General features: G+C 42.8%; 1 protein-coding gene across 1 annotated transcript; it reads right to left on the bottom strand.

Moving 5' to 3' along the window:
* Positions 1-4,185: 4,185 nt before the first annotated feature.
* On the bottom strand, positions 4,186-17,572 carry NDUFA8 (NADH:ubiquinone oxidoreductase subunit A8). The gene is made up of 4 exons (XM_026009246.2): positions 17,371-17,572; positions 11,946-12,109; positions 8,338-8,503; positions 4,186-4,504 (listed from the first exon to the last, which is right to left on the bottom strand). The coding sequence occupies exons 1-4, from the start codon at positions 17,524-17,526 to the stop codon at positions 4,367-4,369; spliced, it is 624 nt and encodes a 207-aa protein (XP_025865031.1). The 5' UTR covers positions 17,527-17,572; the 3' UTR covers positions 4,186-4,366.
* Positions 17,573-17,577: the final 5 nt, after the last annotated feature.

Here is a 17,577-nt window from a genome sequence, read left to right as displayed (position 1 = left end):
GAAAGTATATTTGAGCAATATTATTTATTATAAAATCTGTATGCCCAAGCGCATACCACAGATCATTTGGGCCAGAATATCTGAAGTATGGGATCCAGATAGACATCACTATTTAAATGTCTCTGGGTGATTCCAGTGTGCATCTGAGGCTGAGACTCAGTGGCTTTGAAGGTCAAGAGTATGGCCGCTGGAATCAGACAACCTCCATTTGATGCCCAGATTTACCACTAACAGACCTGCTTCTCACACATCAAACTTGGGGCTTCTTACTTAACCTTCCCCAATCTCTTGAATCCATTTTATTTTTTAAAGTAAATATATTTGTAAATCTCAATATTTTACTCAAATTACTGGTGGCACATATTACAAATGATCAAGATGCAAAAAGATGTCCCAACCCCAAGCTGAGACTTCCTACATGTTAAAACCCAAGTATGTTATGATCCCTTTAGATGCATAAGAATGCATCTTTTTTATATCCAACGCAATTCAGCTAGGATTTGATACCTATTACGATGGCAGTTTAACCTCAAAGATTAATGTGTTTGTTGTTTTGTAACAAGGAGGGGGTTTGGAAATTCTTTGGAAAAATAAACATGATGGACAGTTAATCATTTCCTGGATGTCTGTCAGGCACAGGGCACTAGAATATAGAAATACAAATAAGATAGAAGTTCAGATCTCACAGTACTTAGTCCAGAGGGTGATACAACACACCCAGTGCCATGACTGGTGTTACTCAGAGTGTTAACGATTGCTATCATTTGTCAACACTGTACTCAGCATCTCATGTGCATAACTCATGAAGTCCTCAGAGCCATTACAGGAGGTAGGTATTATGACTGTCCCCCTCATTTTACAGGTGAGGAAAATAAAATACAGAAAAGTTAAGTGACTTGCACAGGGTCACACAGCTATCAAATGAGAGCCTGGATTCAGATCTAGACAGCCCAACTCCAGAGCCCTTGTGCTCAACCCGTAAGTTATATTGTGTCATGGGAACAAAGGGGCAGGAAAGACCACTTCTGGCTGTAGGAAGGGGACATTTCCTGGGGAAGACAGCATTCGTGTTTTGCCTTGAGAGATGGGTAGACTTTCAAAAGGCAGAGATGGGGGAAGGGTTGTTTCCCAACAAGTGGATGGCAGCATAAGTGAAGATTTGGACATCAGAGAACACTCTTGGGGAAAGGCATTTGGGAGACTGCAGGGCACAGGATAAGGAGAAGATAATGGTGAGGAAATGGGCTAGGCTAAGGCTAGGTTGTGGAGTGTCAGGATGCCAGTAAGAATTCGGGTTCTAGTCAATAGCCACTCCGGAGCCACTGAAGAATTCTGAGCAGCAGAGGCACATGTAGCAAGTCGGAAGAGGGACTGGAGGGTGATGTGGTGATAGGAGACCAAATAGGAAGTAGTGTTAACAATCCAGGCAAGGGGAACAAAAACAAGCTAGGACAGTGACAGTGAGATAAAAGCGGAAGTAACAAATGTGAGAGGTTATGGAGGGAGTGCAATAGGGCCGAGTAGTGGATGGGAACACAGAGAAGTGAGCAAGAGTCAAAAGGCAAGTCTCCTGTTTGACTCTGGAAGGATGGAGACACCATTCACTCAGATAGGGAAGACAGGAACAGGCAGGGCAGAGGAAAGGGGATAGATAAATTTCCTTTGGAAAAGTGAGGAATTAGTCTCATTATTCTCAAGCCAGCAGGAAGATTTTCTTATTATTTGAAACCCTGCTCAGAGATCCTTCACACTAACTGCTTTCAAATTGCTCTGTGACCTTTTACCTACTGGAATTGAGAGACACATTTGTTCTGAGAGATTGGGGAATTCTATCTTCACTCGGACTCTTTGGTCCTAGGAGGCTATGATGTGGTGTGGAATTCCATCAAGAGTGCAGGAAAGCCAAATGTTAGTTTCTTTGTTCAAGGAATTCAAAGCAAGGTGGGGAGGGGGAAAGACGAGAACTTCTGTCCAACTTGGGCAAAAGTTAAAACATCCTACTATTGAATTTGCAGCCATTAACAGTTCAAGACTTGTGGCTCTGATTCTAAAAAGGTGAATTAACATTTAGGGATGAACTGGTGCTAGACACTGCAGCAGGGTAATCAGATATAGGTGCTCCAGTCAGAAAGGTAATGTGGTTTACTCCCTTGTTAACCAAACTATGGTCCACGGACCAGCAGCATCAGCACCAAGAAGCAGCTTACTAGAAAAATCAGAACCTACTCCAGACCTATTGAACCAGAATCTTCATTTTAAGATCTCATGTGACTTCTATGCAGTGGTATATACTAAGAGCATGGACTTTGGAACCAGATATATCTGGGCTTAAATCTCAGCTTAGCCACTTCTTACTTAGCACTTAACCTGGATCTGCTTCATGTACGCAATCAGTGACCCCTAGCTGGACCTTAGAATAACCCTGAGGGCTTTCAAAAACTCCCAGCCCTGGCCCTACCGCAGACCAATTAAATCAGAATCTCAGGGGGTGGGGGCAGGAACCAGACATCAGTGTTCCAAGGTCTTCAGGTGATTTGAATATGCACCCAAGGCTGAGAACCACTGACTTCGAGGACTGAAGCCAGTCTTCATCTGCATCCCCCAACTATTGTTGAGGACTGGAGCTTCTTCACCTCTCCCCAAGCTACAGTTACAAAATGTGAAATGGACATGACAAACAAAAATTTGTTCAAAAGCTGAGCAAAGCGTTGACACATGTGAAGCTCAATGAATACTTATTTTTCATGCAGGTCCCAGCTTCTTCTGCAGAATCTAAGAAGCAAACGCATGTGCTTGAGGTAGCACATTAATGCTAACCTGTGACCATGCTCATACTTTCCCCACCGGGGTGACTTCTAATTCCTTGGCCACCAAGAAGGTTCATGGATGTTGCCTCAGCTGTTTTTAAAATTAAGGAATCGGGATCCCTGGGTGGCACAGCGGTTTGGCGCCTGCCTTTGGCCCAGGGCGCAATTCTGGAGGCCCGGGATCAAATCCCACGTCGGGCTCCCGGTGCATGGAGCCTGCTTCTCCCTCTGCCTGTGTCTCTGCCTCTCTCTCTCTCTCTGTGACTATCATAAATAAAAATTAAAAAAAAATATTAAAAAAAAAATAAAATTAAGGAATCTATTCTTTTTCTACATTAAATTTGACAATGAGGCAAAGGCAGCTGGTCAGGAACTTTTGCAGAACAGGTAAGAGTGAGGTTCATCCAAAGTGCTCCCAACTGTAGGGGAGGGGCAAAGCCAATCACACAGAACTTAGTCTCTGAACTATACTGATGATTTGGGTGACAGGCCCTGCCCCTCTTCTAATGCCTCCCAGCACTCTCCCTGCACAGAATCTTTAGAGTGGGAAAGGTCTTTGGAAAGACAAGTCGACTTTGCATTTTGGAGCTCCACAGAGGGAAACTAAGGCCCAGGGAGCTGCCCTGTACTTACATGGGGCCACACGCAATTAAAGGCCACAAGCAGAAGGGTGTAAAGCGACCCAGTGAGATGTAGAGGAAATGACCTGCTAGTGAAAAAGGAACTGAAGGAAAGGGAAAAGAACGACATAATAGTGCTTTGAGCCCGAGCTTTATAAATACTTGTCGCTTTAACCTGCCCAGGAGGTAGATAAGCATGTTGTCTTTAGTTTGTCTTCAAATTCAACCTCTCACAAGAGGTTAAGGAACACACCCAAGGTTGGAATTGACACTCAGACCTCCCGACTTCCTGGCTTTGGAGCTGGGAGCTCAGCCTCCACCTCCCTTGTCTATCAGGAAAAACATCTGGGTTATAATGCTTGAGGATGGGCTATCAAGGGGAAGTGGTGGAAGTTTGGTTCTTTAAGAAACTTTGAGCAAGACTGCCTAAAACCTAGCCAGGAGGCCCCTCCCATGGCCTGAGTCACAAGGCTCAAACATTTCTTCACTTCTCCTATCCTGGACACTTTCCTTGCATGACCTTTAAGGAAAGCTATTTGTAATGTTGGATGGGGAGAGTGGTAAGACTTCAAAATGCGTGAACACAGACAGGTAAGGGAGCCTTTCCTTTACACAGTCCTTTCTGCCTGATCTAACGTGGCTCCCCCGGCTGACTTAAAGCAGAGAGAGAGGAACACACAGGACCACAAGAAGAACAAGTAAAGGGAAGTCATCTTTAAAGGCCAAAAGGTTATATAAAACATAATAAAATACAACTGTTTCCTTTAAAAGTTTTAATGGCCAGGAAATGGTATAGAATAACTGCCAAGTCACATAAATTAACTTTTTTGTTCAGTTTGTGATCCCGGAAAGAACACTCAAACAGCCGATGCAAACTGCATGGGAATTTCATCAGTGGTTGTCTGGGCGTGTGACTGAGCGTGGGCCATGGACCAATCTTTACATGGTCCAGAAGAAAAGGCGGCTGCCATGTTTGGCAGGCTTCAGCTCTCCCTCTATCTCAGGGTTGGGCTCTGGTCTTGGTCTTGAGTGATAGGGATTCTCCGGTAAAGGCCGATCTGTTTTCACTTTGGTGACCTGTGAGGGGCGAAGAGGACAGAAGCAAGGCTGAGGTCAGGTGGAACAGTCTGAGCCCAAGAACGCACCTCCCAGCATTTCCTCTCTGCTCCTGCTGCCCCAACTACCCCTCTTTTTTCAAACCCCAGCAAACCACATTTAGACTCATCTGATCCTTGAACAAACATTTAAGAAAGCCTTCTTTGGGTCATTCCACATGGCAGAAGTTATGGATACAGCAGGTAACAAGAACACACCCTGTCCTCAAGGGGCTCACTACTACTCACTTACTACTACTACTGAGGGAGCCAGACAAGCAACCAAATCATCACAACTGATGCACCAACTAAGTGCTGTGACTTAAGACTTAGAGCAAGGGCTCTCCACATGTAGCCCATCCTGAAGGCTAGTGGCTGGACTTTCAGAGGGGGTAACACTTAGCTTCATCTTAAAGGATGCCATGAGCCCAGCAGGAAGATTAGCAGGAGAAAGACATTCCACGAAAACAATACATGTGAAGACAGAGAGGCATATCTTTAGAATGGCCAAGGCAAAGATTGCATGAAACACATAGGCAAGTGCTTGTCAGAGTGATACTGAGCACCTTACTCCATCTCATTTTCACACTCCCATGAGATCATTTTGCAGAAGTTCCCTGGGACCATCTACCTAATAATAGTGGAAAAACTAGTACTCGAAGCTGGATCTGTCTACTCCAAAGCCTGTACTTTTAAAATAACATACTATACTAGAAGACAGGACTAGATGATGATGGTACACTAAATGATGTGCAAAAAGTGTTTAAATGTTATTTATTTATTTTTTGAAGTGTTTAAATTTTAACCCAATGGTAATAGGTGCCACTGAAGTAGGGAAGCAATTGAAGCACATCTGCAGGCTGGAAGGTACAGAAGCTAGATTACAGAGGGACAGGACCAGAACTGGGAGAGCCAAATCAAGAGGCCTGGCAAGATGGTGTAGCACTACATGATGGTAACAGGGAAAGAGACGGAAGGTGCTCATGTCCACATTATCCCTGGTGGTCACAATATCTCCATCAGAAACCCAGCATAAATTGTTCTCACTTTAAAGATGAGGAAACATACAGAGAAATGGAAAGGCAAGGCCATATTAACAGTGTTGTTACGTAGTGGTCTGATCTTCAAGCCATTCCATGTGATAGAACTGGTTAGTCTTCCCATATGCACAAATGCAAAAACTATTTACTGTGAATGGAGCTTTCACAGCACAATTATTATTATAACCACCTCATAAGGCATTATTATCTGTAGTTCACAGGTAAGGACCAGAGAGGCTAGCTTGCCCATGATAAAAATACATGTCAGAGGTGGAGACTGACCACTTCTCACAGTGCTATTAGGACAATACATGGTCAAAAAAAAAAAAAAAAAAAAAGGACAATACATGGTCAAATGTAAGGTACAGCAGGTGCTCCATAAGTTATTTTCAATGTTACCCTTACTGAGATGGCAGAATTATGGGTGAGAGAGAGCCATCTGCCTTAGGAAGGCTGGAAACTTCAAGGACACTGACATGGAAGCTGATGACAGAGGAGTGAGTAGAAATTGGCCAGGGGTATAGAGGGAAGAGGGGCAACTGGGTGGAAGCAGAATGCAGAAGTGAATAAAGCTAAAATTTAGGCTTCATCTAGCTGGTCATCACCTTTCTAAAAAGAGACTGGATTTTGATGTTAAGTATGACTAAAATTTATAATCCTCTTAAAAAAATAAACTTTTGAAAAGAGTTAGGACAATATTTTATATGTTTTTAAAAATGTACTCCCCACTCTTATGCAGTCTCTCTCTCAAATAAATAAATAAAATCTTAAAAAAAAAAAAAAGGGGGGCAGGGAGGTGGGGGCTGGGTGACTCAGTCAGTTAAGCATCTGCCTTCAGCTCAGGTCATGATCCAGGAGTCCCAGGATTAAGCTCCACATCAGGCTCCCTGCTCAGTGGGGAGTCTCCTTCTCCCTCTGGCCTTCCCCATTCTCATGCACTCTCTCTCACTCTCTGGCAAATAAACAAAACTTTAAAAATAAAAATTAATTAATTAATTTAAAAATGTTAACACAATGATTCAGGAATTAATATTGCTTTAATAGCATGATTTGTTAATTCTCCTTTCATGAGAAGAGAAATGAGAAAAGGTTGTTTTCATTAGTAAATGCATATAGGTCCCAGTGTTTTCCAGCACAAAGTTATCAACAATATGAAGTAATTTGTTCAGGGCAGCAAGAGAAGATATCTGAAGATAATCAAGCTGGATACAAAAAACAAAACAAAATTGCTAAGCCATTCATCTACTTAGGACACCAAGCTTAAGATCCAACTAGCTGGGGATCTCTGGGTGGCTCAGCAGTTTGGCACCTGCCTTTGGCCTGGGGCGTGACCCTGGAGTCCCGGGACCGAGTCCCACATCAGGCTCCCTGCATGGAGCCTGCTTCTCCCTCTGCCTGTGTCTCTGCCTCTCTCTCATTCTCTCTTTGTCTCTCATGAATAAAGAAATAAAATCTTAAAAAAAAAAAAAAAGATCCAACTATTCATAGATATCGCACATAAAGGGAAGGGAACAAAGACTAATTGTGGACCTATGCACCAGGCACTAGGCTAGAGGTTCACAAAGACTCTCTAGGAACTTACTCCTTACAGAAAACTAGGGATGAATACTGGTCCTACTCTGTAGATGCGGTAGGACAGGAAATAGTCAGCAATTTGCTCAGAATCCCATAGTGATTCAATAGTACTATCTTTCTCCATTCAAACCTGAGTTTTCCCTCCACACCTTGACACCTATCTGTCCCAGGGGGAATGGATGATGATAAGGTTCAAGAAGCAGGAGAAGGTCAAAGGCACCTGGGTGGCTCAGTTGGTGAAGCGTCTGATTCTCCATTTTAGCTCAAGTCATGATCTCAGGGTTGTGAGATCGAGCCCCAAGTGAGAATAATGAGATTCTCTCTCTCCCTCTACCCATACCCTAACCCCTCTCTAAAAATAAAAAATAAAAAAGCAGGGATAGGTCAGATCACAAAGGGCCTTGTAAGCTAGAATACTGCAACCAAGAGCAAGCCCCCGAAGTTTTAAAAATAAAGTGATATTTATTTTCCATACAGATAATGCCTATAATGAAAACATAATTATATCCTAAAAGCTTCCGTTTCAGTGATATAAGGTCTCCTAAAATCTGAATTGAACCACCCTCCCCTCCAGACATTCACATACCCCAAGTTAAGAACTCCTGTTCAAAATGTGGGGACAGTGAGTGGATTCAAAAAATAATCCAGGAAAAGCTCACCTACAGGAATTGATGACTGTATAAAAGGAGAAAGAGTAGGAAATGAAGGAAAAAGACATTCAGATTTCTAATGTTTCAAGAGATGGTGAGGTCATGACTGAGGAAATACAGAACCAAGAGTCGGAAAACATGCTTTTTGAACTATAGGGACAGACTTTTAAAAATCCTAGGTACTGATAAATCTGGCCTGAAGAATCTGGCATACCCTCGATCCGATTTCCTCTCTGAATTCCACAATGACTTCAATGCTTTCAACTGCCAATGCCCCTAACACTGTTTATCCTCATCTACTCCCTTTTGTTCTCCAATTAGGTAATTAAACAAAAACAAATCTGCAGATGCTGGAGGATCTATTTAAAGAAATATTTCTATTAAAAAAAACTCCCTTCTGGATTGTGTATAATTACTCCCTCATTAACCTGTTTGGTAAATACGGATTTCTCCCATCATATCTGTACTCAGAGAAGATCCTTTTCTGACCACCTCCTGCCCTTACCCACCCCTTAGTGAGAAGATGGGGCTCCCAGCAGGAGACTTTTTACCTTGGACAGCTCTCCCAGGTCAGGTCGTACCCAGCCCAGTTTGTCCAGCACACATTCGTCAAACTTGGCCTGCTGTTTGCGACAGCGACGAAGTAACTGCAGGCCAGAATAATCAATGCATGTCCAATAGTCTGTAAAAGGCTCTGCACAGTGAAGCTTTATCTGCCTGGAAAAGAAGGCTAGATTAGGGGTAGCTCCTTGCAAAATAATGAAAAACAGAAAAGTGGGGAAAAATTAGTACAGACCTCCAATACGCCTTGCTTTCTCAAAGGTAGGAGAATAGATGGTCTTATCTCATTTACAAGACAACCTGGAGATCCTCAGATGAGAACCAGTAACTAGAAAAAGATTGCTGAGGAATAAGATCTAATTTCTTTATGTAGCAAAAATAAATGAGTTGAAATGCAAAGACTGTGGTCTAAGGCACATATATTCTACACAGAACACTCCTCACTTAGGGCTTATCTATTCTTTCTGTTAGATCTAATTCTAAAGATTAGCAGTTTAGCAAATTTAGAAGAGGCGGCATAATTCCAAGATAGGCATTTTGACAAAAGTCAGAGGTGACAGACCATGGCAAAGGAAGAGACAGAATTATCAAAGGCAAATACAAAAACTAACAAGTGGAAGATCCTGGGGTCTTTCAGTACAGAGGCAAATGACCTTATGCTCCCCAGGGTTCAAAGTCCTCACTCTATTAATGCACTGAACAAAAACAGATTAATCTCTGCCATTAAGAAAATTAAAGTAGGGGCAGCCCGGGTGGCTCAGCGGTTTAGCGCCGCCTTCAGTCCAGTTTGGGATCCTGGAGACCCGGGATCGAGTCCCATGTCTGGCTTCCTGCATGAAGCCTGCTTCTCTGCCTCTCTCTCTCTCTCTCTCTCTGTATCTCTCATGAATAAATAAAATCTTAAAAAAAAAAAAAAAAGAAGAAGAAGAAGAAAATTAAATTAATTTGGTGCTCTCTGTTAAGAAGCAAGGTAGCAGGTAAATCATTTTGTGACTGCCAAAACTGGCTGAAGAAACAGTAACTTTTGTGTGTAAGAGATAAGCCTCAATTATTTGGCAAAATTCTCCTTCTCTTACCATTCAATCTTGCTGTTAATCCAATAAATGCCAACTCAGTGAAGAATAAATACCACTATTTTATGTAAAAGCCATAAATGAGGCAGTGGAAGAAATGCATAGCACCCTTATTCCCTCAAAGGAATCCTGCTTAGGAAGTGCTTACTTGCCATACTCCAAGAATCTAGCTACACTCAACACAGGAATCTTACTTAACACAGCTCACAAGGAACCTCAGAAATGGGATGGGGGAAATACACAGTGAAAAATCTGCTTTCCATTCCTGCTGGGTTTCCCTCCTAGGAAGCAACTAATGTTACCAATTTCTTATATACCCTTCCAAGGGACCCTACTGTAAACTATGAGTGGTAGGGTGTGCGTGGAAAGGAAGAAGGAAGATCAAAGCCCTATAGGGCTTTTCTGAATTGCCTCTGGCCTCACTGACCGGTATGTCCACAGTACAGAAAATTATACCCACCTCACTTGAGAATCACTCTGGGAATGGGCTACCATTCCCAACGTGAGTTTTTTATTCCTCCAGCATGGTACAGTGGAGAACTGCTAGTACTATTTGTAGTACTTAGGCTTTGTTCTGGACCCTGTTACCCTGGTACCCACATCCAACAATTACCTACTAACACCTATGAAAAGCCACTTCAGTAAGAAATTCCTCTCATGAAGGCAGCTGGGACACCTCCGGAGCTTGTGAAATCCAAACTTTTCTCACTTAAATATACTCCCTCTGGGCCAAAACAGAAATGCTTTTCCAAAGTTCTCTTAGAAATGTTAATAACAAGTAAACACACGTTCTATCTTGTGAGCCATCAACCAATGCAAATTCAAGCAAGAATAAAATATTGTTGTACTTATTCAATATTTGAATAATGTGCAATGCTGGTAAGGTATAAAAAGATATACTGCTGAGGGCAGCTACTTTAAAAAAAATGGCAACAATAGTCCATGAGCCATAAATAATGTTCAAAGCCTTTTTACAGAATAATCCCACTGATGGGAAATTTATGCCAAAGAATTAATTTTTTTTAAAGATTTGAGAGAGAGAGAGCATGATAGAGCATAAGGGGGGGGGGGGAGCAGAGGGCAAGGGAGAAGCAGACTCCCCACTGAATGGGGAGCCTGATGTGGGGCTCAATCCCAGGACCCCAGGATCATGAACTGAGCTAAAGGCAGACACTTAACCAACTAAGTCACCCAAGTGCCCTAAGGAATTAATTAAAAAGAGAAAAAGATCTACACATAAAGGTAATCACTGCAGATTTATCTAAAACTGGAATAAAAAATGACATTTAATAACAGGAACTGGTCCAGTAAATTATGGTTGGTTGACAGACTGGTAGAATATTATATAGCCAGTAAAAATGATGACAAAGACAATCTAGAGAGTGAAAGAATGTTCCCAACAGTTTCAGTAAAAAATAAGTTTTAAACCACACACTGACTTTAACCACAAAAATGCCTTTGCATATGGACAAAGAGAGCAGACCAAGAAAGAAGGAAAGCAGCTATTATGTGAAGGAATTTGATTTTTCCCTCTACCGTCATTATAATGGACATCTGTGGGTTTTGCCTAGCCAGCAGTCGTCTCCTGTCTTCTGTAACATCCTTCGCATTTCCTTTGGGGAATAATCCCTCCCTATCTCTCAGCAATGTGGTTTAGATGAATCTAAGTCTACTCCCCACTTTAGGCCTGACCAAACATAGCATTTTATCTCCTGAGACACACCTGACTCAAAGATACGCATATGAAATCAACCAGCCAGGCCAATGAGACTCAGTCCAGGACCTCTGCTCATACCACTGGACAACCAGTACCACTGGCCTACGTCTACCTGACAAACAACACAGCCACGTGGCCACTTCTGCTACAGTAAGGAAAGAATCTCTGAAAATGAGTCTGGCAGAGGAAAACAGAACTAAGAGATTGGGGGAGGAGAAGAGAGGCAAAAAGATACCAAGTAGTTATGAAGTTATGTAATCCCTTTGATTCCAGCCCTGCCTGATGCCAGTCCTATTTCTGGACCTTACAGCTACATGAGCCAATTCCCTTCAAGTGCAATTTCTGTCCCTTATAACAGAGTCTGTCAAACCATTTTTCTACAATTACAATCTGGATATTTTTTTACTTATAGTAGTATAATGCATAATGGCCTACTTAATACCTTGACTCTGTACACACTTTTCTCTCCATAATAACTGAGTCTTCTGTAGTAATATCACTCTAGAGAATTCATGTTAGCAAGCACTGTGCTTAGTTGTTTTTATGTACTTTTACAAATTTTTCATAACAGTCCTGTATAAGATAGATATTATTCTATAATTTGGAAATTAAGATTCATGGATATTAAAGAACAGACTAAATAACAAAAATAATTGCATCATTTACTTTGGGCTTATTTTGGTCTGATTTCAAGGTCTTGCATTTCCTACTAAAACTCTCCTTTCACTTTATTAGCTGGGTGTTCACCAAGATACATATACCTACCTAGATGTTTCAGCCCCTAGGCACTGATGTGAAAGATTCTTACCTGAAGAAGTCCAGAGCACACTGGTTGACAAGCCTGCCTTCCTCTAAACACCGCCTGGGGTCTTTCTCTTCCCAGCGGCATAGCATGAACTCCTTGTTGGGCTTGTCACACTGAACTCCATAGTGATGGGCGGCAGCTTTGAGCACCGAAGAACTGACTTTCACCTGGGGAAAGGAACAGTGGGAGACAGACCACAGATTTGTGACCAGGATATCACTTTCTCATCTTTACCTCCTGCTGCTCAAAACAGGAAACATAAAAGTAGCACCAGTCTGATTCTACCAAGAGAGGGGGAGGGGGGCTGCCATAATAATCCTTTGTGATCCTCACTGCTTTAGAGATCACAAGGCTTCTTCACACACATGAGTTTCTACACCTTCATAATAACCTCATTAGGCTGACATTACTCTCTCCATTTTAAAAATAAGGAAATGGCAGCTGTAACAGAATCCTTCGCTCTCTATAAGAGAAAGTGGAATTCTAAAGGATGATGGAGGCCTTGGGGATGGAAGGGGAGACACTAATTCTGGGGAGCTTTGATGAATCTCCTTTATAGAAACAAAAGTGATAGAATACATAAAGTTCCCAGAAGATTACAGAATCACAGAAGATGAGACTAGAAAGGATCAGTAAGAGGGCATGCAGTCCAGAAAGTTATTACTAATGATAAAGTACTATTTTTTTTTTAATTTTTCACAGTTACAGACTATATTCAAGGTAGTCATCCCATAACTATGTCAGTCTTTCACTTGCCTCCCAGTACATTTTCTTGAGAAACAGTGTAGTTACAGCTGCCTCACAGGGCCCATCTAACTGCTGTTGAAGCAAGGGTCCTGCCGGCCTCTTTTGTGTAACTACCTTTTCCTGTGCTAACACCACAACATTTTCATTGCTATAATCTAGACAGAACATTTGTTGTCTGGGAGGATCACCCTCCTCCTTATTCTTCCCTTTCAAAATCACTTTGGCTATTCTTTCAGATGAACCCCCTCATCCAATAATTTGCATTGGAACTACATGAAGTTTAGTTATGTATTAAATTAGAAGGGAATGAGCATGTTTATAATACTGGGTCTCTGCTCAAATTTTATATCCTCAGAGGATATTTTCCTAATGACTATAAAAACTATCATTAATGGTCACTTCATTTGTGACTCCTAGAACATAAGCTCCAAGAGGGTAGGGATTTTCTTTCCAACAGAACTCCTAGACTGAAGATGTCGATTCTCCCTAAAGGAAGCTATAATTAAATGTCATGTTTACTGTAGCTCACCAGGCACCCAAAATAGTGTCTAGCAAAAGTAGTTGTTGAGCACTCACTGTGTGCCAGCTATCAGGGGTACAACAGTTACGGAAGAGACAAGATGACATGAATTATATGCCTTCTCACCAAAATATAGTATGTCCTTCCTCTTATTCAGATCATTCTTATGCTCTGGTTAAAATTATAGTTTCTGTCATGTAGGAACCTTGTGCATTTCTTGTTTAATTCCTTAGTATTTTAACATTTTTCATACTAGTTTAATAGGATATTTTTTCTATTAGATTTTCAAATTGGTTACTGCTTGTTTGTATACTATCTTCTCTTTAGCCAAATCTTACTGAACTTCTGTCAAGTCTGATACAAAACTAATGAGGATTAAGAGGAAAAACTTCCATTTACAAGTCAAAACTATTGCCCTTCCTTTCTCATATTTGTATCTTTTTCCTATCTTACTGCTTTGACTAAAACCCTAGGATAATACAGATAAACAGCAACGGCAGTAGGCACTCTGGTCTTTCTCTGGACTTTAAAGCACAGTTTGGTACAATGTTTGCTCCTGTTGTCTGGGATATAGTTCTTTGGATATTCCTCATTAAGGAAGTCTCCTTCTGGGACACCTCGGTGGCTCAGAGATTGAGCGTCTGCCTTTGGTTTGGAACCTGATTCCAGGGGTCCCAGGATCAAGTCCCACATCGGGCTTTCTGCACACATGCACTCGCACTCTGTCTCTTAAAAAAGTAAAGATTCAAACTTTTTAAAGCTTAATATATTTAAATTTTTAAGGTAGCTATTATTTACCTCCTTGATAAATGCCTTAAAAGACCTTGAAATGGCTGATTTAATTACTCAAATGTCTTCACAGCGATCATGCCCAAAAAAGTTAAGGCATTCTTTGCCTTACTTTCCTACAAATGTAGAGGCCTTATCAAAATCCAGGCACACACAAGTTGTTGAGCATGTAAAATATGCTCTGTCACAGGGAAATAAAGGATAATAACCACTCACTAAATCTCTTTCCTGGGGAAAGAGATGTGCTCAAGATGACACAGCAGGTCAGTGGCAACTGCAGAACTGGAATTCACAGACGGTAACCTTCAATCAGGCCTCTTTGCATTATATCACCTGCCTGAGGTGGCAAAAGACTCTGGATGTCACCATCTCCCCTCACCTGCTTCTTCACGAAGTCTGATGAGTTTCAACAGAAATAACATCCTTTCACAGCTGCTTACTGTGAATACCTTCTCAAATTCATTCAGTTCCCTTTGTCTCAAAGAACACAGAGTTCCAGCACCTTCCTCATTTACCTTCATGACAGCCTCTCCACACAGCAAGTCTATACAATCTGCAGGTGTGGAAAGTCTTACAATCTACAACCAATCTTCCAGTCCTGCTCTCTTCCTTAAACCATGTCTGCACCTCTTTCTACAGTATTTAATTTATGCTGTGCCTTCCGTTTTACTTATGGAAAATGGGGGATAATCATATTCATTTGACAGGACCACTGAGTATTTAAATGAGTTAACACACATAAAAATATTAATATTTTTTCTATAAATAAGAAATATTTATTTATAAGAACATAAATATTTGCTATTATCTGTTCTTATTTATGATGTGCCTAGCAGCTATAATTTCTCCACTCAAAATTGTCCATGTGTACAAGGAGTTTCCAGCCTAAGCTTCTGACTACTTCTTCCATAGGGATGTGTTTTAACTCCAAAGTCAACAAGGTCCAAAATGTGTTAGTCTCTCAAACCTGCTCCCTCTGGCCTCCCCAGGCCCATTGTCAGGTTAGAAATCTGACAGACTCCTCTACCTTTCCCGGCTGTGAGACCTAAGTCACTTCTATGTCTGATCACTTCCAGATAAAACTGTTCTTTCACTCTGTGAGCAGTCACCAATTATGTTAGGGTCATTAATATCCTCCTCATTATTTCAACAACCACCAAGACTAACCTCCCCACTTTTCTTTTCCCCTCTTCAATGCACCTTCACAGAGCTGCCAGGGTGATCTTCCTAAAAGACAGTTCTTACTGTACTCTATTACAAACAAATTAGCAACCAAGCCCTGGAAGTGTTCAGGCTTCACAGAAGAATAAAGCCTACACTTTTTACAGGGTATTCAAAGCCTTCTGGATCCAGCCTTCTAACTCAACAAGACACTTCCAAAAAGGGACTTGCTGCTGTCTCAGAACACTGAACTCACAGTCCCCAGAACCCATCTGTGGCCCCCTGCATTTTCCCATCTCCTTACTTTTGCTCAGCTCTAACCCCTGCTTAGAAAGCCCATCACTCCATCTTGGCCTATAAATGCTATTCTTCAAATGCCATTTAGCCAAGTCTCACATTATGCCCAAGAAGTGCTTTCCCTGTTCCCTTTATAGCCTCAGAGAATTATACAGCTGGAATCACTTCATCTTACAAATAAAATAACTATGTCTGCAAATGCTACAAGTGACTAATCAAGGTAACTGAGCAGTTAGGCCTGGAATTTAGATCCAACTTCAAATCCTGCTCTCATCTCTTAAACCATGTCTGCCCTTCTTCCATAACATTTAATTATACTTTGTCTTGTATTCTAGTTATGTAATTATCTGTATTTCAATTCAACTGTATGAATGCTAACGGCAAATTTATTCCAGATATAGAATATTTGCAGGAAGTAGAACCTCAGATGTTTGCTAAACCAAATTAAGGTTCCTATGAAAAATACAGCACTTTCAGGCTAACCTAGCTTCACTATGGGACGAGAAACCAGACTGAATACTGGATGCCTCCACTTTATACTATAAAGTTCCTGAAGATTAGGTAAAAAGTTCTTCATCTGTGCAAAATAATAGTTGCCATTCTCACAGCCATCCAGGTTTAAGTGAAATCATGCAAGTGAAACCCTTAACACAGTGCCCGGGATATAATTTCTGGCATATAATTTTTAGTGTTGCCCTCCTTCTCCTTTTATGTAGCCTCGTCTTTCTACTATCCAGCCCTGCCATGACACTCTTCTGCCTTTAAACCCTCCACTTCTCCTCTCCACCTCACTTATAAGTCTGGCCTTGCAGAAGCTACTTCCCAGTCCTGCCAGTCCAAGGCACTTGTTCCAGGCTCTGCAACGGCTGCTTCCCACTAACCCTAGAATCACATCAAACAGCACCTGTCTCCCAGACACAAAAGGTTCTGCTAACTATTCTCACTCTTTTCAGCTTTGCCCATAGTGCAAGAGTTTAAAAGCACGGGCTTTAAAGTCAGAACTGGATTCACAGTCCAGCTCCGCCAAATTGACGAGCTACATGACCTTGGGCAAATGACTTCTACTCTCAAGGCCTGTTTTCTTGTCTTTCACATGAAGAGACCAGTAATATCCCGCCTCATAGTGCTGCTGGCAGGATTTGATGAATTCATGTATGTGAAGTAATCAATCAGCATCCTGCATGACATCTATAGAAGGCTTCGTTGTACTTGCTGTAATCTGTACGCACTGTCTTGTCTTCACTCTAAGTGCCTCTTTCTATCCGTCTCCCCACTCAAGCATAAGCCTTATGAGGGCAGGGATCATCTCTTATTCTCCAGTGTAGGGGTATTATGCGGCAATTATTCAATACTACCTCCTGGATAAATGAACACACCTTCCCCGGGCTGTTAGTAACTCCACTCCCCGGCATCCTCTCCTTTTGCTTCGGCTTCCCAGCGCCGCTGCGGCCCCGCAGGGCGGGGGCCACCTGGAAGCCTGGAAGCCTGGAAGCCTGGAAGCCACTCTCCGCTCCGCTCAGCGGGGAGCACCCGGGGTGGTGTGTTCACCTCGCCGGGAGGACTGCGCATTAAGGGACACTAAAGTAAGTAAAGTGGCCCTGGCTGGTGCTTAATAAAAGGTATCACTGTTACTCTCGTAAAGGACAAACATCGCCGTTTGGGGTCATGGTGGGGGAGGGGAAGACCATGCTACAGAGACACGGCACGGCGGGGTGGGGTGGGGCGCGGCGATTCCCGGAGGAGACGAGGGGGCGTCCGGGGAGCGCCCTGTGTCTGCGGGGCGGGGGCGGGGCGGGGGCGGTGCTGCGTGGGCGGACCCAGGGCCCACAGGCCGGTGAGACCCAGCAGGCTGGGCCCAGGCCCGAAAAGCTGCGGCCCAACGCCCCGCTGGCCTGGCTTCCGAACGAGCCTCACCTCCTGCACTTTCAGATCCTCCAGAGTGGGCAGCTCCACTATCCCCGGCATGACGGCGGCAGCCCCACACCCGAGGAGGCGCCCGCAGCCTCGCCGCCGTCTCCTTGAAGTCCCCTTCCGACCGCCCAGAGCCGCCTCGCGCCTGCGCCTGCGCATCAGGCCGCGCAGGCGCACTGCGCCGCCCAGCCGCGAGCCGCGGAGCGTGCG

This window comes from Vulpes vulpes, chromosome 2 (genome assembly GCF_048418805.1).
Source record: "Vulpes vulpes isolate BD-2025 chromosome 2, VulVul3, whole genome shotgun sequence".
Classification (NCBI taxonomy): domain Eukaryota; kingdom Metazoa; phylum Chordata; class Mammalia; order Carnivora; family Canidae; genus Vulpes; species Vulpes vulpes.
This window is presented reverse-complemented; position numbering and strand designations above follow the sequence as displayed.